The sequence below is a fragment of the Neopsephotus bourkii genome, unplaced genomic scaffold, assembly GCF_033783945.1.
Source record: "Neopsephotus bourkii isolate Nb327-2 ecotype Australia unplaced genomic scaffold, CSIRO-AGI_Nbou_v1 NB_39, whole genome shotgun sequence".
Classification (NCBI taxonomy): Eukaryota; Metazoa; Chordata; class Aves; order Psittaciformes; family Psittacidae; genus Neopsephotus; species Neopsephotus bourkii.
This window is the reverse complement of record NW_026900556.1, coordinates 197,600-212,962: the sequence shown is the minus strand read 5'-3', so window position 1 is coordinate 212,962 and position 15,363 is coordinate 197,600. Positions and strand designations below refer to the sequence as shown.

The window sequence follows — 15,363 nt, the reverse complement described above, 5'->3', positions numbered from 1 at the left end:
GGGGGAAGCTGGCTGAGCCCAGCCCCATGGCTCTGCCCCTGGTTGGGATGGGGTGGGATGGGGTGAGTGCTCCAGGGGACACATTGGCAGCACAGACTGAGGCCGTGCCAGTGCTGATATGGCAGAAGCAAGCACAGAGGTGATCTTATTCCCTTTTTTCCAACTGAGGAGAGGAAAATAAACTACCTAAGGTGGTGTTTGGGGCCGGGAGCAGGGGGATGGCTGTTTTCCAAGCCCAGCAAACCTGGAGGGAAGGGGTCAATACAAAGCTATAGGCTGCCCCAGCACTTTTCCAGTTCTCAATTCACAGAGCCCCACATGCCCCCCCCCCCAAGTGGGAAGGGAGGACAAGCCAGCCGGAAAATCCTTGTACAGAGAGGAGGAAAACGAAACCCAAAAGGAAACCAAGGACGGAGGAGGGGGAATAACCAAAGTTGGCAATGGGAGGGATGCTAAAGTGCATTAATATTCCCAGAGGGTGGAGGCGTCGATGGTGTCGGCGGATGCCTTGAGGACCCCGGCATGGTCCCCCTTCAGGTATTTGCCATTGATTTTGATGGCCACTTTGTTATAGTCGCAGAACTCAAAATAGAAGTCCACGGGGCTGTCGCTGCTGCTGGTGACGGACGACTCGCTCCCCACCATCCAGTACTTCCCAGTGGCATCTGCAGGCAGAGGGGACAAGGTGGCCCCGTGAACCACCACCGGGGTGCTAACAGCCATCACTTCCCACCCGGATCCCCATCCCTAAGGACTCACCCTTGATGTTGTAGGCTCCATCGTTGAACTCGAGCTGGAAGACGTCGTAGGAGGAGCGGTTGGAGTCCAGGGTACCGGTGACCTTGCGGCAGCCGATGAAGCCGTGCTCGCCGCGGAGGACGATGATGGGCCGGTTGATCAGCTTCATCACGAAATGCTCCGTGTCGCCTGTGTCAGGGGGGAAAGGGGCTGTGAGAGCATCCCATAGGGGTGCAGAGCCTGGATTCCATGGCTGGCAGCAGGGAGGAGGGGGAGCTGCGCCCCACATCCATTTCCCACCCACCCCACAGCACGTGAAGACATTGCCTGCATCCCTCAGCATCACTTGGAAGAGGAGGCTGGCTCAGGGGGGGGACCTCATTCATCCTCCGCCACCCCAATACGGGATGGGGGTCCCCCAAGGGTGTCCCTTACCTGCTGTCTCCATGGAGGCCGCCAGCTGCCCGTTCTTCTTTGCTGTCACGTACTTCCCATTGGCAGCTTTGAGGGTGATGCGCTTGTCGCACCACTCGATGTCGAAATAGCAGCTCGCGTTCCTGCAGGGTACAGAGGGTGGTCAGCGGGATGCGAGGGATGGGGACCCTGCCGATGCCACCCTGGGAAGGGCCACGGATGCATTGGGAGACCCTGATTCAGTTCAGTTTTGCCACGTCATGGTGGCCATCCCGATGGCAGGCAGGCAGCCAAAGGCACTTTGGGGTTTCAGCCTCGGTCAGTAGAGGGTTGAGCTGCAGGGAAAAGCATTTCAACAGCCCCAGCTGGCCGGGATGGATTACGTGGCCTGAGGGACTTCTTGGGTGGCAAAGCCCCAATCCAGCCCCAGCTCTGCAGGGAATTCACTGCTTTTGCCGGGAAGTGTTTTGGGATGAGCACCGAGGCTGGAAAATCCCCTTTGGATTCCCTTGGGAGATGCAAAGGGATCCCTGACGCCCGGGACGGGGGACTCACTTTGTGGATGCGGTGGACTGGATGCCCCCGTTGGAGGTGAGGGTCCAGTACTTCCCAGTGTAGGTCCTGAAGGCGCATTTCTTGGTGTCCTTGTTGATCTCCAGCTGGTAGGTCTCCTGGTCACCCTCCTCGTCCTGGTTGGCCGAGAGGTCCATCCCTGTGGGGCAGAGGCGGATGGAGGTTGGGGGTCCTGGGGGGGGACCGCATCCACCTCCGCATCCCATGAACCCCAATTGACAACAGGCTCCTACTCCTTGTGTGTGGGGGGTTTGGTGACTCCCAAATCCTCCCACGTGCATCCTCCCCTGGCACTGGGGCTTCAAATCCAGGTTTCATTTGGTTACTCAAGTGTTAAGGCCATAAACTGGGGCTGAGCTGATGCAACCACGGGGCTCTCCATCACGATGAAGCACCACGCTAAACCCAACGGAGATAATTCACCCGGGAAAGAGCCATAGTTCAGCCAGGTTATCCAATCCATTACCAGAGGCCACCTCACCACCTATGAATCCCCATTCGTGCCATGTTTAAGGACCGTGGCACTGGTTTTCATCCGTGCGTTGTCATAGCAGCCAAGCCTTTCCTTGACTTCCAACATCCCATCGGAACCAGAGGCAGCATCTGCCCTAGAGGTGGATGCGGCGCATCCTGGAGCCACCGGCACATCCACCCGCAGGCACTGAGCCCAAGCAAACCTGCTTAGTCAGGGCCTGCAGGGCCAAATCCTCTCTGGGGCGCTCCAGCTTGGTGGATTTCTGCCTAGAAATGCTTTGGGGATGGGAATCACAAGCCTGGAGGCAAAGCAAAGATGCTTTGGAAGGGAACTGGGGGCATGGTCCTCAGCCCTGGTTCTCCTTGTCTTCCTATAGCTGGGATGAGTGGAGATGGGCCCCAGAACCAGCTTTCTGCCCCAATCTGCCTTTTCCTATAACCAGGAACCTCCTCAATGCATTCAACCCCCTCATCTGCTGAGATTGCACATCCTGGTCACTGGGATGCCTTTGGGACTGGAGCCTTCATGGCCCTTCTGCACTGGGAAGCCCCCAGCTGCACCCATCCATCAGGGGAGGGACCATCTCCCTCCAGACACTTAGCAATGGAGATGTCTTCCCCCACGTCCTGCAGACTCAGATCCCTGGCAGCTTCCCATGGCCCCATCTGCATCTCCCAAACAAGCATCCCTCAGGGAGCAGCCTCTGCTTTGCATTATCAGTCTCCCACCTTTCCCAAAGGGATCAGGGCTTTGAAGGCTTGGCTTTGTTGGCTGTAATCTTATCTCCCACGCTCAAAACTGTCCTTTGGCTGCTGCACAGCATCCCCTCTCCAACAGGCATCTTCCAGCATCTTCTATAGCTCCCGATGGATGTGGTGCTGCTTTGCTCCCTGGGTACCTGGGGCAGGTATCCCTGAGGCATGGGGTGGGATATGGGGAGAGCCTGGGGGTGATGCTTTGTGCTAGGAGGGCAGGATGGGATTGGCTGGAGGTGAGCGCTGGGAGCATCCCTTCACCCCAAAGACCCCACCATGGAGCACAATGAACCTCCAATGAACCCCATTGCTGGGCCGTTGCCCACGCTCTCACCATGGGGCTGAGGTTTGGCTTTGCCTCACAGGGCCTGGTTTAGGGTCCCCCCCCCCCAAACCTGGGTTGGGTTACACCGAGTCAGCAGAAAGGAATGCAATTATAGGGCAGGAGCAGCTTCAAAGGGCTGTAACTGAGCTGGAGCAGGGGGGGATAGAGCCGGTGGGGTGGGAGAAACTGCCCTGGGAGCATGGTGGGTGCAGGAGAGGGGTCCCCATGGTGCAGGACATTGGCTGTGCCCCCCCACATTGTGCAGCCCAGGGCTGTGGATGGAGCCGTGTCCTCTCCCCCAGCTGCAATCACTTTAATTACTGCTGGTGATGAAGGCACAGTCTGGAGCCTGACCTTGATGAAGCTGCTAATTACAGCTTGGGAAGGGATGTCTGTGCCCTCTCCAGCCCCCTGGAATTCCCGATGTGGAATGGGAATGGGAGCACCCCATCTCCAGCATTGGGTTGCTATGGGGGCCTCGGGGAGGATGCGGAGAGGTGCTTGTGTCCCCTTGGCTTCCCCAGACAAAGCCCCTGGGCTCAAGGTCCTTATGGAGCTGGGGATGGAGGATGGGGAGGGGAGCCCGTGCTGGAGCAGGGAAGCGATTCCCAACCTCAGCCGAGCTTTCCAGCCACTGCCAACTGCTTGGGTTGCCCCCAGCCCTCCCTGCCCTCCAGGCCAGCACGGGGGATGCACATGGAGGGCTATGGAGCATGCACTTCCCAAAGCTTGTCCATGCAAAGGAGCTGTCTGCAGCGGTTGTGCCACCTCCATGCCATGAGGAGCCACAGGCCCAGCGCGGGGGCATTTATGGCCTGTAGAAGTCTTACCCTCTCCATTAAGGTGTCTTAGAGCAATCCCGGGATGCTGGTGAGACCCAGCGGGATGCTCCACTGAGAGGAAGCCAAGAGCCTGGAGGACCATGGGCAACCATGGGACAACCAGCTGGAGCAGACCCAGGGGAGGGCAATTCCACACAGCAGGAGCTGGTTTTCCATGGCTGGGAGCGGGCACCTTTCCCATATTCCAACTCCCCATAGGCCAAGAGGCTCCCTTTCAAAAACCCCATGGTTATGCCCCCAAAACCCCAAGCCCGCTGCACCAGCAGCACCCCACCACCCTCATGGGCAGGATGTGGGCCCTGGGGATGCTGCACCCAGCTCTGCCTGCACAGGCTGGGTCTGGCCTCCCTGCAGGGTGCTGGCACCCACAACCCCACACTGCTGCCTCGCACGTGCTCCCACTCATCCCTTCCCTGCCCTCTGGATGGGCTTTTGCTGCATCCAGCTCTGAATCCAAGCCTGGCTTTACCTAAAAGCAGCTCCATTGCAAAGGGGTCACAAAGGGGATGGCGCACGGATTCCCTGCAAAACCCACCCCTAATTCCTGATGGATTCCATCTGGCTTCGTGGTACCCCCCAAGCAATTGGCATCACCGCCATGAGGGCATCACCGTGCCGTGAGGGCTCTTGGCTTGGGAGCTGAGCTCCCATCGCCAGCCTGCCTTGCCCAGGCGTGCTCCCCCTTTCCCAGGCCCCCCTTCCCGAGATGCCTCTCTCCCATCCTCTCCCTCCCGGGGTGGGAGGCAGGCTCGGGACCCTCGTGCCCACAAAGGGCCCTTTGTTGCCGCAGCCGGGGCTAGAAAGGAGCCATTGAGCCGGGCGGAGGCTGCGCTGGAAGGGGCTGGCGCCCACCCCGTGCCCCACACCCTGGGATTGGCCCTGTCCTGGTCCCCGGTGCCCCGTGGGCAGGGGATGCTGACGCCGGCATCCCAGGGACAGGGAGCAGGCTCCAAGCCAGGAGCTGACTCGGCACCGATGGGACAGCGCTGGCCCAAGGCTGGACCAGCTCCAGCTCCCAGCCAGGGGGGAGCCACAGCAGCCTCATCCCCATGGGGGACACAGGCGCATCCCTGCTCCCTCCCTGGCTCCACAAGCTGCCTTTTCCCATAAGCCTGCGCCGAGCCGCAGCCGCTCCCTGCCTGCATCCCGCATCCCGCATCCCGCATCCCGCATCCCTGCGGCCATCGGCGCAGCTGCCAGCAGCGCTTATCAGCGCGGCGGCGGCAAGGGCTGCCTGCAGCCGCCTCCTCCGGCCGCTGTTGTTCCACCGCCTGCTCCGTAACCTTGGGACAAGGCTCATTCCCGGCGGGAGAAGGGAAGGCAGCGGCTCCCAGCCTCCCGCTGCTGCCGGCCGGGATGAACCGTGTGGAAGCGGCTTCTGCAGCCAGCTCGGACTCGAAGCGGAGGATGTGCAGCCCCAGCGCTATTTGGCTTGGAAAGGGGCCGGGCACAGCCCAGAGCCCCCTGTTGCTGGGGAGATTTGGATCCCCCCCCTTTCCTTCCCATCCCATCCCCCCCATCCCTCCCCATCACACAAAGCCGGCGGCTCCGCCAGCAGCAGCTCCCACCCATGGGGTCCGTCCCGTCCCCCCCCCCACCGCCGCCCCATCGCGCACATCTCCCCCCACATCTGCTTTCCCCATCTCCGGTGACAAAGGGCTGCAGCAGCCCTTCCCCCCACGGCGCTGCGGCAGCCTCCCGCCATCGCCATCCTCCTCCTTCCCTTCCTCCATCCTCCTCCTCCTCCTCCTTCCCCATCCCCCTGCACCATCGGTCCCCAGGGTTCACCCCTGCGGGCTCCTTCCCCTCCCTAAGGGGCTCCAGGGAACGAGAACCCCCATTGGGGTCCCTGTGAGGCGCTGCCCGGGCACAGGCGGGGGTCAAGCAGCGACCTTGGGGTGCTCCATAGACACAAAGGAGATTCCCCGCTCCTCCTTCCCCCCCTCCAGGCTCCGGGACGTGCTCGCACCCATCCCGAGCCCGGCGTGCACCGACCTGACCCGGCGCGCCGGTGATGGGCCCCAGGGCACCTCCAGCATCGCAGAGCGGGGAACAACCCCTACCCCCCCCACTACCACCACCCCCCCGGTCCTGCACAAGCACCCATGGGGCTGGAGGGGGGAGGATGCTCATGGGGGGCAGCGAGCGGAGGGGATGGGGATCGGCTGCCTTTGTGCGGGTGGATGCAGGATGTGGCCGGGGGCATCCAGCCCCCTCCCACCGGGGAACACAGCCCCATGGGGGGCACCGCAGCCTCCCCAGGCCCTGATCTACGGGGCACAAAGGTCAGCGACGCTGGGGGAAGGAGGGGAAAAGGGGGAGTTTGGAGGAGGCTTTGTTGGGTGAACAATGGGCTCCGCAGTTAGGGATGGCTGCTCTGCCTCCTTCGCGGCAAGGGAAGACCCCATCCACTGCCCTATAGCCCCCCCCCCCACATCCATCTCTACACCCCAACCAGGCCCCTCACCATTCCAACCCACAGGGCAGAGGGGATGCTGCAGGGATGGGGGTGCTGGAGGGAGGGGGGGCCCAGGCAGGCGATGCTGGAGGGGTGCTGGGCAAGACAACGACTTCAGAGGACGGGTGCAGGGACGTCTGTAAGAAGGGGTTCAATCAAAGAGGGTTGGCCCTAAAGGGGCGATGGCGGGGGGGGGCACTCCGCGGGGTTGGAGGCAGGGGATGCTGCCGAGATGGGGGGCTCCATGGGGGTCACAGCGAGGCGCTGATCCCGGCTCAGCGCAGGGGCTGCGGAGGAGGCGATGCCCGAGGGATGCAGGGGGGCGGCCGAGGTTCCTGTGTGTGTGTGTGAGCATCCCCCGTCCCCTCCTACCTTGCCGGGTGGAGACGTTCCTGTCGTTGCCGGCTCGGAGCACGACTTGCGGGCAGCTCTGCTCGAGGGCGAAGAGCTCGTCCTTGCCCACCTTAGCGCTTTTGCCGGCCTTGAGGGTGCCGCTGGGTCCCGAGGGGGCCAGGTAGCGGCCCTCCCCGTCGCGAAAGGCCACCTTGCCGCAGCGGAACTCGAGGGTGAAGGCGGTGCCGGGCTCGGCGGCGGGGACGAGGCGGCCGTCGGAGCGCAGGAGGCGGTGGTCGCAGCTCTGCAGGCTGTAGCGCTGCTCCACGAAGAGCAGCGTGATGAGGGCATCCACTCCCCACGGCACATCGCGGTCCACGGCCAGCTCGTCGCGGCGGGGCCCGAGGTGAGCGTAGCGCTTGCGGGCCAGGCTGTAGAGGTTGGCCTGGGGGTGCATGGCCAAGTGGACGCTCCACTTCTCGGTAGCCGAGACGGCGGGGGCGAAGCAGGAGAGCCGGTCCTCGGTGCCGCCGAAGAAGCGGCGGTGGGGCTCGGACTGCAGCGACCAGCGCCCGTCGCCGTGAGCCACCACCAAGAAGCGACAGTCGGGGCCCGGCTCCTCGCTGTCGCAGCTCACCCGCCCGTCCTTATCGGCCGCCAGGTACCGGCCGAGGTGGCTCTTGAGCAGCACGGCGCTCGAGTCCTCCCCGTCCTGCTCCAGCGTCCAGACCTGCTTCTTCTTCATGCTGGCGGCCGAGGCGTTCACCTTGAAGCCGAACGCCTCCGCCGTCAGGTACTTGTTGCTGCAGTTGATGAGCCCGAACTGGATCTGCACCGGCTCCGCCGTCCCGTTCGCCGTCATCCTGCCCCGACCGCCGCCACCGACCGCTGCCGCTGCCGCCGCGCCCGCCCCGACGCCGCCTTTATAGCGCGGCCGCCTCGGTACCGCCTCCCTCCTACCCCCCGCAGCACGGCGGGGCCGCCCCCCCCCCCCCACACACCCGCAGCGACCCCAGTCCGCAGCATCCAGACCCTTCCCGTGCAGCCGGAGCCCCTCCAGCTGCAGGACACGCACAACACATTGGGGCATCTCGTTGGGGCACCCCATTGGGGCACCTCATTGGGGCATCTCATTAGGGCACCTTATTGGGGCATCCCATTGGGGCATCTCATTGAGGCACCTCATTGGGGCACCTCATGGGACACCCCATTGGGGCACCTCATTGGGGCACCCCATTGGGGCACCCAATTGGGACACTCCACTGGGACACTCCAATGGGACACCCCATTGGGGCACCCCACTGGGACACCTTATTGGGACACCCCACTGGGTCACCCCATTGGGGCACCTCATTGGGGCACCTCATTGGGGCACTCCATTGGGGCACCCAATTGGGACACTCCAATGGGACACTCCAATGGGACACCCCATTGGGGCACCCCATTGTGACACCTTATTGGGACACCCCATTGGGTCACCCCATTGGGGCACCTCATTGGGGCACCTCATTGGGGCACCCCATTGGGGCACCCAATTGGGACACTCCATTGGGACACCCCATTGGGACACCCCATTGGGACACCCCATTGGGACACCTCATGGGACACCCCATTGGGACACCTCATTGGGGCACCCCACTGCATGGGAAGACCCCTCCCCGCATTACAAAAGCCCCCTTGAATTGCAGGACCATCCCCTACTGCAGGTCCTCATTACACCAGACCCTTCCCTGTGTTACAAAAGCCCCCTTGAACCGCAGGGCCCCCCCAACATTACAACCCCCCAGTGCATGACAAGACCCCTCCAGGCACAGCAGGACCCCCCTTGAATTGCAGGACCCCCCCTTCCCCATTATAATCCCATCCCCTTGAACTGCAAGAGCTCCCTCTGCATCTCAGATCCCCATCCCACACTGTCAGACCCCCTGCACCCCTCCGTGCCTGCAGGAGGGCTCTAGGGCAGGAGGGAATAAGGATGAGAGATGCCCCCATCACCCCTGAGCCATCCCAGCGCCCTGTGCCAGGCACCAGCCAGGCTGGAGCATCCGTGCCCTGGGGCATCCTGCGGCAAAGCCATAGGCAAAGCAGGGCACTGCTGTGCAAGGGTGTAGGTGGGCAGCGCTGCTGTGTACGTGTGAGTCCATGGCACCTATGGGGGGGCTGGCCCCGAGGTGGGAGGGGACCAGCCTGGGGAGAGCCGCCTGTGCTGCTCCTTAGGGACAGGGCTGCTTCTCCTGTCCCTAACATGGGAACACAGAGGAACAGGAGCAGATGTGAAGCTCTTGCAGCAGGAGAAAGGGGCAAGAAACAGAGAAACAGGAGGAAAAGGGATGAGGGGGTGGCACAGGGGATGGGCCTCAACATAAAAAGGACATGGAACTGTTGGAACAAGTCCAGAGGAGGCCACGAGGATGATCAGGGGCTGGAGCACCTCCTGTATGGAGACAGGCTGAGAAAGTTGGGGCTGTTCAGCCTGGAGAAGAGAAGGCTGCGTGGAGACCTCAGAGCAGCCTTCCAGTGTCTGAAGTGGGCCTATAGGGATGCTGGGGATGGACTCTTCATTAGGGACTGTAGTGACAGAACACGGGGTGATGGGTTAAAACTTAAAGAGGGGAAGTTTAGATTGGATATAAGGAGGAAGTTCTTTACTGTGAGGGTGGTGAGGCACTGGAATGGGTTGCCCAGGGAGGTTGTGAATGCTCCATCCCTGGCAGTGTTCAAGGCCAGGTTGGAGAGACCCTTGGGTACCATGGTTTAGTGTGAGGTGTCCCTGCCCATGGCAGGGGGTTGGAACTGGATGATCTTAAGGTCCTTTCCAACCCAAACCATTCTATGATTCTCTGGTTTCCAGCTGGATCAGGGACCTGAACCTGCCCCAACCAAAGTGGGACAAGGGAAGAGCCGGAGCACGGGGTGGGTTGGAGGGTGCCACAGCGCACACCCAGGGCCGGCTGGCACAAAGGCTGCTCCCACCTCCCGATGCCCTCATGCTCCACTGGTTCTGCACTGGCCATACTGGTTGGAGCCCCTGGTGCAGCACAGCCACCCTGGGGCAAAGCTGCCTGCTCCGGATGGGGTTTGTCTGCCTGGATGCCTCATCCATCCCTGCTCTGTGCTCGGGCTTGCGAACACAGACACACCAATAGCAACCAAACCCAACCCCGCAGCCTCCGAGCTGGGCTGGAAATGAGCCCCCCAGGTCCAGCAGATCCGTGTTGGCCTCACAAACCCCCTTCTGCTCCTCTTGGACGGGGCCACGAGGCCAAGCAGCTGCTGGGATCTGCTGCAGCAGGCAGATGGTGGCGAGGCTGGGAAAGAAACGGCTTTTCTGTGGGAGAGAGATAACCCAGCAATTATCCAGGGATAGAATAACCCATCCCGTCCTGTCCCCATCGCCCCGCAGCGCTGCGCTCACATCCCCAGGCTGGCACTGCCTGCCTCGTGTGAGTGGGCATCCTGCCTGCACCCCATGCAGCCAGGCACGGGAGGGCCCTAAACCCTGTCTAAGCCATCCCCTCACATCACTGTGGTGGCAAAGGGTAACCGGTGCCCCCCCCACGGGATAAGGATGCAGCGGCCAGATTGATGCCTCCCGAGTGCATCCGTGCGTGCGGGAGCGCTGGAGCAGGGAGGAGGGCGCTGGGTTTCCCTCTCTGCATTGAACGGCTGGGATTGAATGCGTTTGAGGTCACCCCTCCCACCGCCGCTCCCCATGGAGACCCAATCCCAGCGCACAGCATCCATGACAAGGGATCTCCGGAGCATGGATGCGTCCCCCTCTGCAGGGGATGCCTGGGTCATGCACTGGGGCTTCAAATGAACCCCGGCTCCAAACGAGAGGAGCCTTGGTCATGGGGTGTCCCTGGTTGTGCATGCCTTGGGAATGCCCTTGGATTGTCATGCTCGCCTGGATGCCCTTGGATGCTGCTCGGCTTCATTTGAGAGTGATCCCAGGGCTTTTAGTTCATGAAATGGGGTTTGGACACGGAGCTGGCAGCGGGGCTGGTGCAGGCACAGGGGGCTTGGAGGGGGCAGAAGCAGCGCATGGGGAAGAGATACAGGGGTGCAATGGGTTGTTCCATCCCTGTGTCCTCCAATGGGGACATCCCTGGGTGCAGGGGGAGGTGGAGGCAGAGGGGCCAGATGAGGTGCAGCAGCCAGGGGATGCTTTGGGCTGTCCCCGTCCTTCTCCTCACACACAGGCACTTGGAGCTGGTGCCACCCCTTGGAGCTGGTGGGTATCCTCTGCCTTCAGCTGCCTTGCACTCATAGGTACTCCCTTCACCCCATGGAAGGGCACGGCAGAGATTGGGGACTGCATTGCTGGGTGGCTCCAGCCACCTCCATCCCCAAGCAGGACAGGGTCTGGTGACACCAGGAGCCCTTGTGCAGGATGGGGTGAGCTTGGTACCAAAACCACCCAGCGATGGGGACCACTGGACCCCAAGCGCAGGCCCAGCATCCTGCCTGGATGCATCCCTTGCCATGGGGGGCCATGGGGACACCCCGGCCTTGCTGCCATATGCCAGCAGGCCCTGAGCATTGCTCTCCAGCAGCAATCCCGACAGTTGGCAGGCGCCCGGCCTCATTAAAATTGCATTAGGCTGCATTTAACAGAGAAGCAGCAGCACAGCACAGGGGAGAACAAAGGGCGGCCCCAAGAGAGGGGCTCGGAGCAGCGGATCACAACCCAGGGCAGCCTTCCCATGGGATGCTGCCTCGAGAGGGCTTGTTTAGCACCAAGGGTATGGAAGCAAGGGATAGCGGTGGAGCATCCCTGGGGCTCAGATGTGTCCCCGTATCCTGTGGCCATCAGGAGAGGTGATGGTGCAGGTTGTGGTGCTTGCTCCGTGCTTTATTAGCTGGGTTTATCCCATTAGCCTGATTTGATTACATCCCAAGAGCAATAAGGGATAGGGATGCTGGAACACCCCCTTGCAAGGAGTTCAGGTGTTGGGCACAGGCAAGGCTCAAACAAATGAAGGAAGAAAGGGGACAGGAAAGCACACACACGGCCGGGTCTGGGTCCATGTTGAGGCTTTGTCCCTCTCTTCCTGCTCCAGTTTGTTTCTGGTGTGGTTTTTACATCATCAGAGGCTAAAGTGAAAACCTTCCCCCCTGAGGACACTGCGGAGGTGGGAAGGAGGCTGGAGCCTGCTTCATCCGGCAGGAGAATGGGTTGTGTAGGGAAAGCTTAAAAGGCCTTTAGTGGTGGGGATGAACCTCAGTGGTGGGGATGATGCTCTGCATCCCGGACCCAGCGCCCTGCCTGGTCCCTGGGGGCTCTGCTGGGCCATGAGGCATCCATAGCCCCATGGAAGCGCCCAGATGAGAGGGGTTTGATCCAGGCCTGGGTCAGTCTGTGGCAGCAGGAGGGTGATGCCAATGGAACCAACAGTGCCCAGAGGTGCAATGAGAGCCCCCCGGGCAGGACCCAGCCCCAGCGCACATCCCTGTTCCTATCCCCGCCGCATCCCGGAGCCAGGCATCCGCAGGGAAGCAGAAAGTGAGTGATCAGCATCTGCCCACACAGCGCTCCAAAATAACCCAGCACCAGGAGGAGCAGGTGACTCAGCTTGCGACAGCAGCTCCCTTCTGCTCCCATCTCCTCGCTTGGCCGTGCCCGCATCCGTGCTTCCCACTGCAGCGGGTGCACTGTGCCCCATACACAGCCCCAGAGCTGCCTCTGCCCACGGCTTCAATGGGGCTGCTGAAGGGGTTGGTGGGTGAGGAATGGCACTGCTTGAACCCCAAACCCACAGCGTGCCAAAAAGGGGCCGGGATGGTGGTTCCATCGCCGGTGCAACACCACTCCCATCAGACACAAGGCATGGAACGGATGCATGGGCACCTTGCAGGATGCTGTTGCAGCATCCCCTCGGGGCTGCACCCATTGGTACCCACGTTTGTGTGCAAACCCCTCCCATAGGGTGAGGGCTGAGGATCAGCCTGGAGAGAACTCCAAACCCAAATCCCAACAGGTTCCACCCTGACACCCCCAGAGCAAGGGGCCCATCTCTTCAGCAGCAATAGGAGCAGTAACAGCAGCCAGCTGGGAAGCCCCAGGGGACCCTATAAAGGGTTGAAAGGGGAAGGGAGGGGGCTTTAGCAGGCTGTGGCTTGGAGAGGAGGTGAGGGAGTTGTTAGTGGGGGGATAGGGGCATCCTGGGGTGGGATGCAGGGCAGCAGCAGCAGCACATGCACCCATAGTGGGGAGCACTGGGGTGGGGGGGAACTGGGGTTTTGGCCTAGGGAATGGGCTGGAAGCAGTGCTTTGAGGCTGGAGGAAGGGACCTCCCTACTCAGGCATGGCCCACACCAGCTGTGCCTTCCCGGGCCCTTCCAGATGGGTAACTCCATTGTCCACGGTGAAAACAGCCCATTAGCCAGGATTAGGAATGGGGCCTTGGGGGATTAGCCCTGCACCTCCCACCCGGCCCTCCCCTGCTTCCCGGGATGCTGGGCTAGGCTGGGCCATCTCTGCCTCCTTGGGGCACCGTGCCCCCTGGTCTTGGATGCAGGAAGGAATGGGGCTCCTGTAGAGCAATGGGGGAGCTGGTGGGAAGGGGTGAATGGGGTCGATATCCCCTTTCCCCATTGTGCCCTCTCATGTGTTTGTGAGCATCCTACAGCAGCACCCGTTGGGGTGAGCAGAAACCTCCCTGCACTTGTCTGGGGCTATGGTTTTGTATGGGAGGGCTGCAGAAGGGAAAGGGGGGATTGTCCCAGGCCAGGATGTGTCCCTCTTGGACAGCCATGAGTCCTCGCAGCCCCTCATTTCTCCCCTTAGCTGCATCCGTGCCCCATTCCCTGCATCCACACAGGGCCCCGGTGATGCCCATGGGGAAACCGAGGCAGGGGGAGCCCAGCTGTGCGTGCCACGTGGGAAACCACATCTGGATTGAAAGCAGAGGCTCTCCCCCTTCCTGTGGGGCACGCAATGAAAAGGGAGGGGAGGGCACCCCAACTGTGGAGCCCGTTTGCAGGATCCGACTGCAGGCTTGGAAACCTGGGGGGGTTCCTGTTGTGAAACGGCTGGCAATGGGAGCTGGAGGGGTTGGAAACTCAGCTCTCCCATCCCTGCATCCCAGCGCAGGGGCTGTGTCCGCCCTCGGGAGGCCGTTGGGAAGGCAGGAATGTGGGAATGCGGGAATGCCGAGCGGGATGCGGATGGGGGGGGAGCACTGAAACCCAAAACCTCAGCGCAGGGGCCCCGGGTCTCGGCATCCGGCTGCAGAGCGGGGGCCCCTCGGCTGCGGGGTGAAGGGGGGGATGCTCACCCGTATAGGGGATAAAGGGGGGAGAACCCCTTAGTGAAGGGGATGGTGACCCCCTCCCCAGAGAGGGATCAGCCCAATGGGAGCTTCCCGGCTGGGATGGAGGAGAGGAGGGGAATGAACCCCGGTGTTTGTGGCACTGGGGTCCATGGGGAGCAGAGTGGGTCCATGGGCATGGACTGCGCCCCAAAGCTGGGCTGGAGATGGGGTTTCTTGCACTGTGCAGAGCTGCCCTGAAGGGAGAGGGTGGATGTGCAGGACAAAGCAAAGGCCTTTGGTGGGAAACAGGGACCAAATGGTGTGTGTGGGGAACTGGAGCAGGATGGGGTCCTGGGTTGGTACTAAGGCACATCTACAGCATGAAACTTGTGTGCAGCTCCTCCTGCATGTGATCCTATGTGCAGAGTGCACCTTGGTACATGTGATCCTATGTGCAGTGTGCACCTTGGTACATGTGATCCTATGTGCAGAGTGAGCACGTTACCCCATGTGTGTAATGTGCATGTTGGTATGTGCAATCCTATGTGCAGTGGGCAATATGCATGTTGGTGTGTGTGATTCCCATATGGGATCATATGCAATCCCACGTGCAATGTGCGTGTTGGTACATGTGATCCCATGTGCAGTTTGTGCCTTGGTGCATGTGCTGCGTGCATTTTGCCATGTTCAATCCCATGTGCAGTATGCGGTTTCTTGTGCAACATGCATGTTGGTGTATGTAATCCCATATGGCTTGTACATGCAATCCTATGTGAAACATGCATGTCGGTGTATGTAATCCCATGTGGTTTGTATATGCAATCCTAAGTGACACATGCACGTTGGTGTATGTAATCCCATGTGGCTTGTATATGCAATCCTATGTGAAACATGCATGTCGGTGTATGTAATCCCATGTGGTTTGTATATGCAATCCTATGTGAAACATGCTTGTTGGTGTATGTAATCTCATGTGGCTTGTACATGCAATCCTAGGTGAAACATGCATGTTGGTGTATGTAATCCCATGTGGCTTGTATATGCAATCCTATGTGAAACATGCATGTCAGTGTATGTAATCCCATGTGGTTTGTATATGCAATCCTATGTGAAAAATGCATGTTGGTGTATGTAATCCCATATGGCTTGTACATGCAATCCTATGTGAAACATGCATGTCGGTGTATGTAATCC

General features: G+C 60.9%; 1 protein-coding gene across 1 annotated transcript; it reads right to left on the bottom strand.

The window, feature by feature from the left end:
- Window positions 1-326: 326 nt before the first annotated feature.
- FSCN1 (fascin actin-bundling protein 1) lies at window positions 327-7,824 on the bottom strand. Its single transcript, XM_061345882.1, has 5 exons — window positions 6,953-7,824; window positions 1,708-1,864; window positions 1,174-1,295; window positions 760-927; window positions 327-665 (listed from the first exon to the last, which is right to left on the bottom strand). The coding sequence occupies exons 1-5, from the start codon at window positions 7,773-7,775 to the stop codon at window positions 463-465; spliced, it is 1,473 nt and encodes a 490-aa protein (XP_061201866.1). The 5' UTR covers window positions 7,776-7,824; the 3' UTR covers window positions 327-462.
- Between the last annotated feature and the right edge of the window lie 7,539 nt (window positions 7,825-15,363).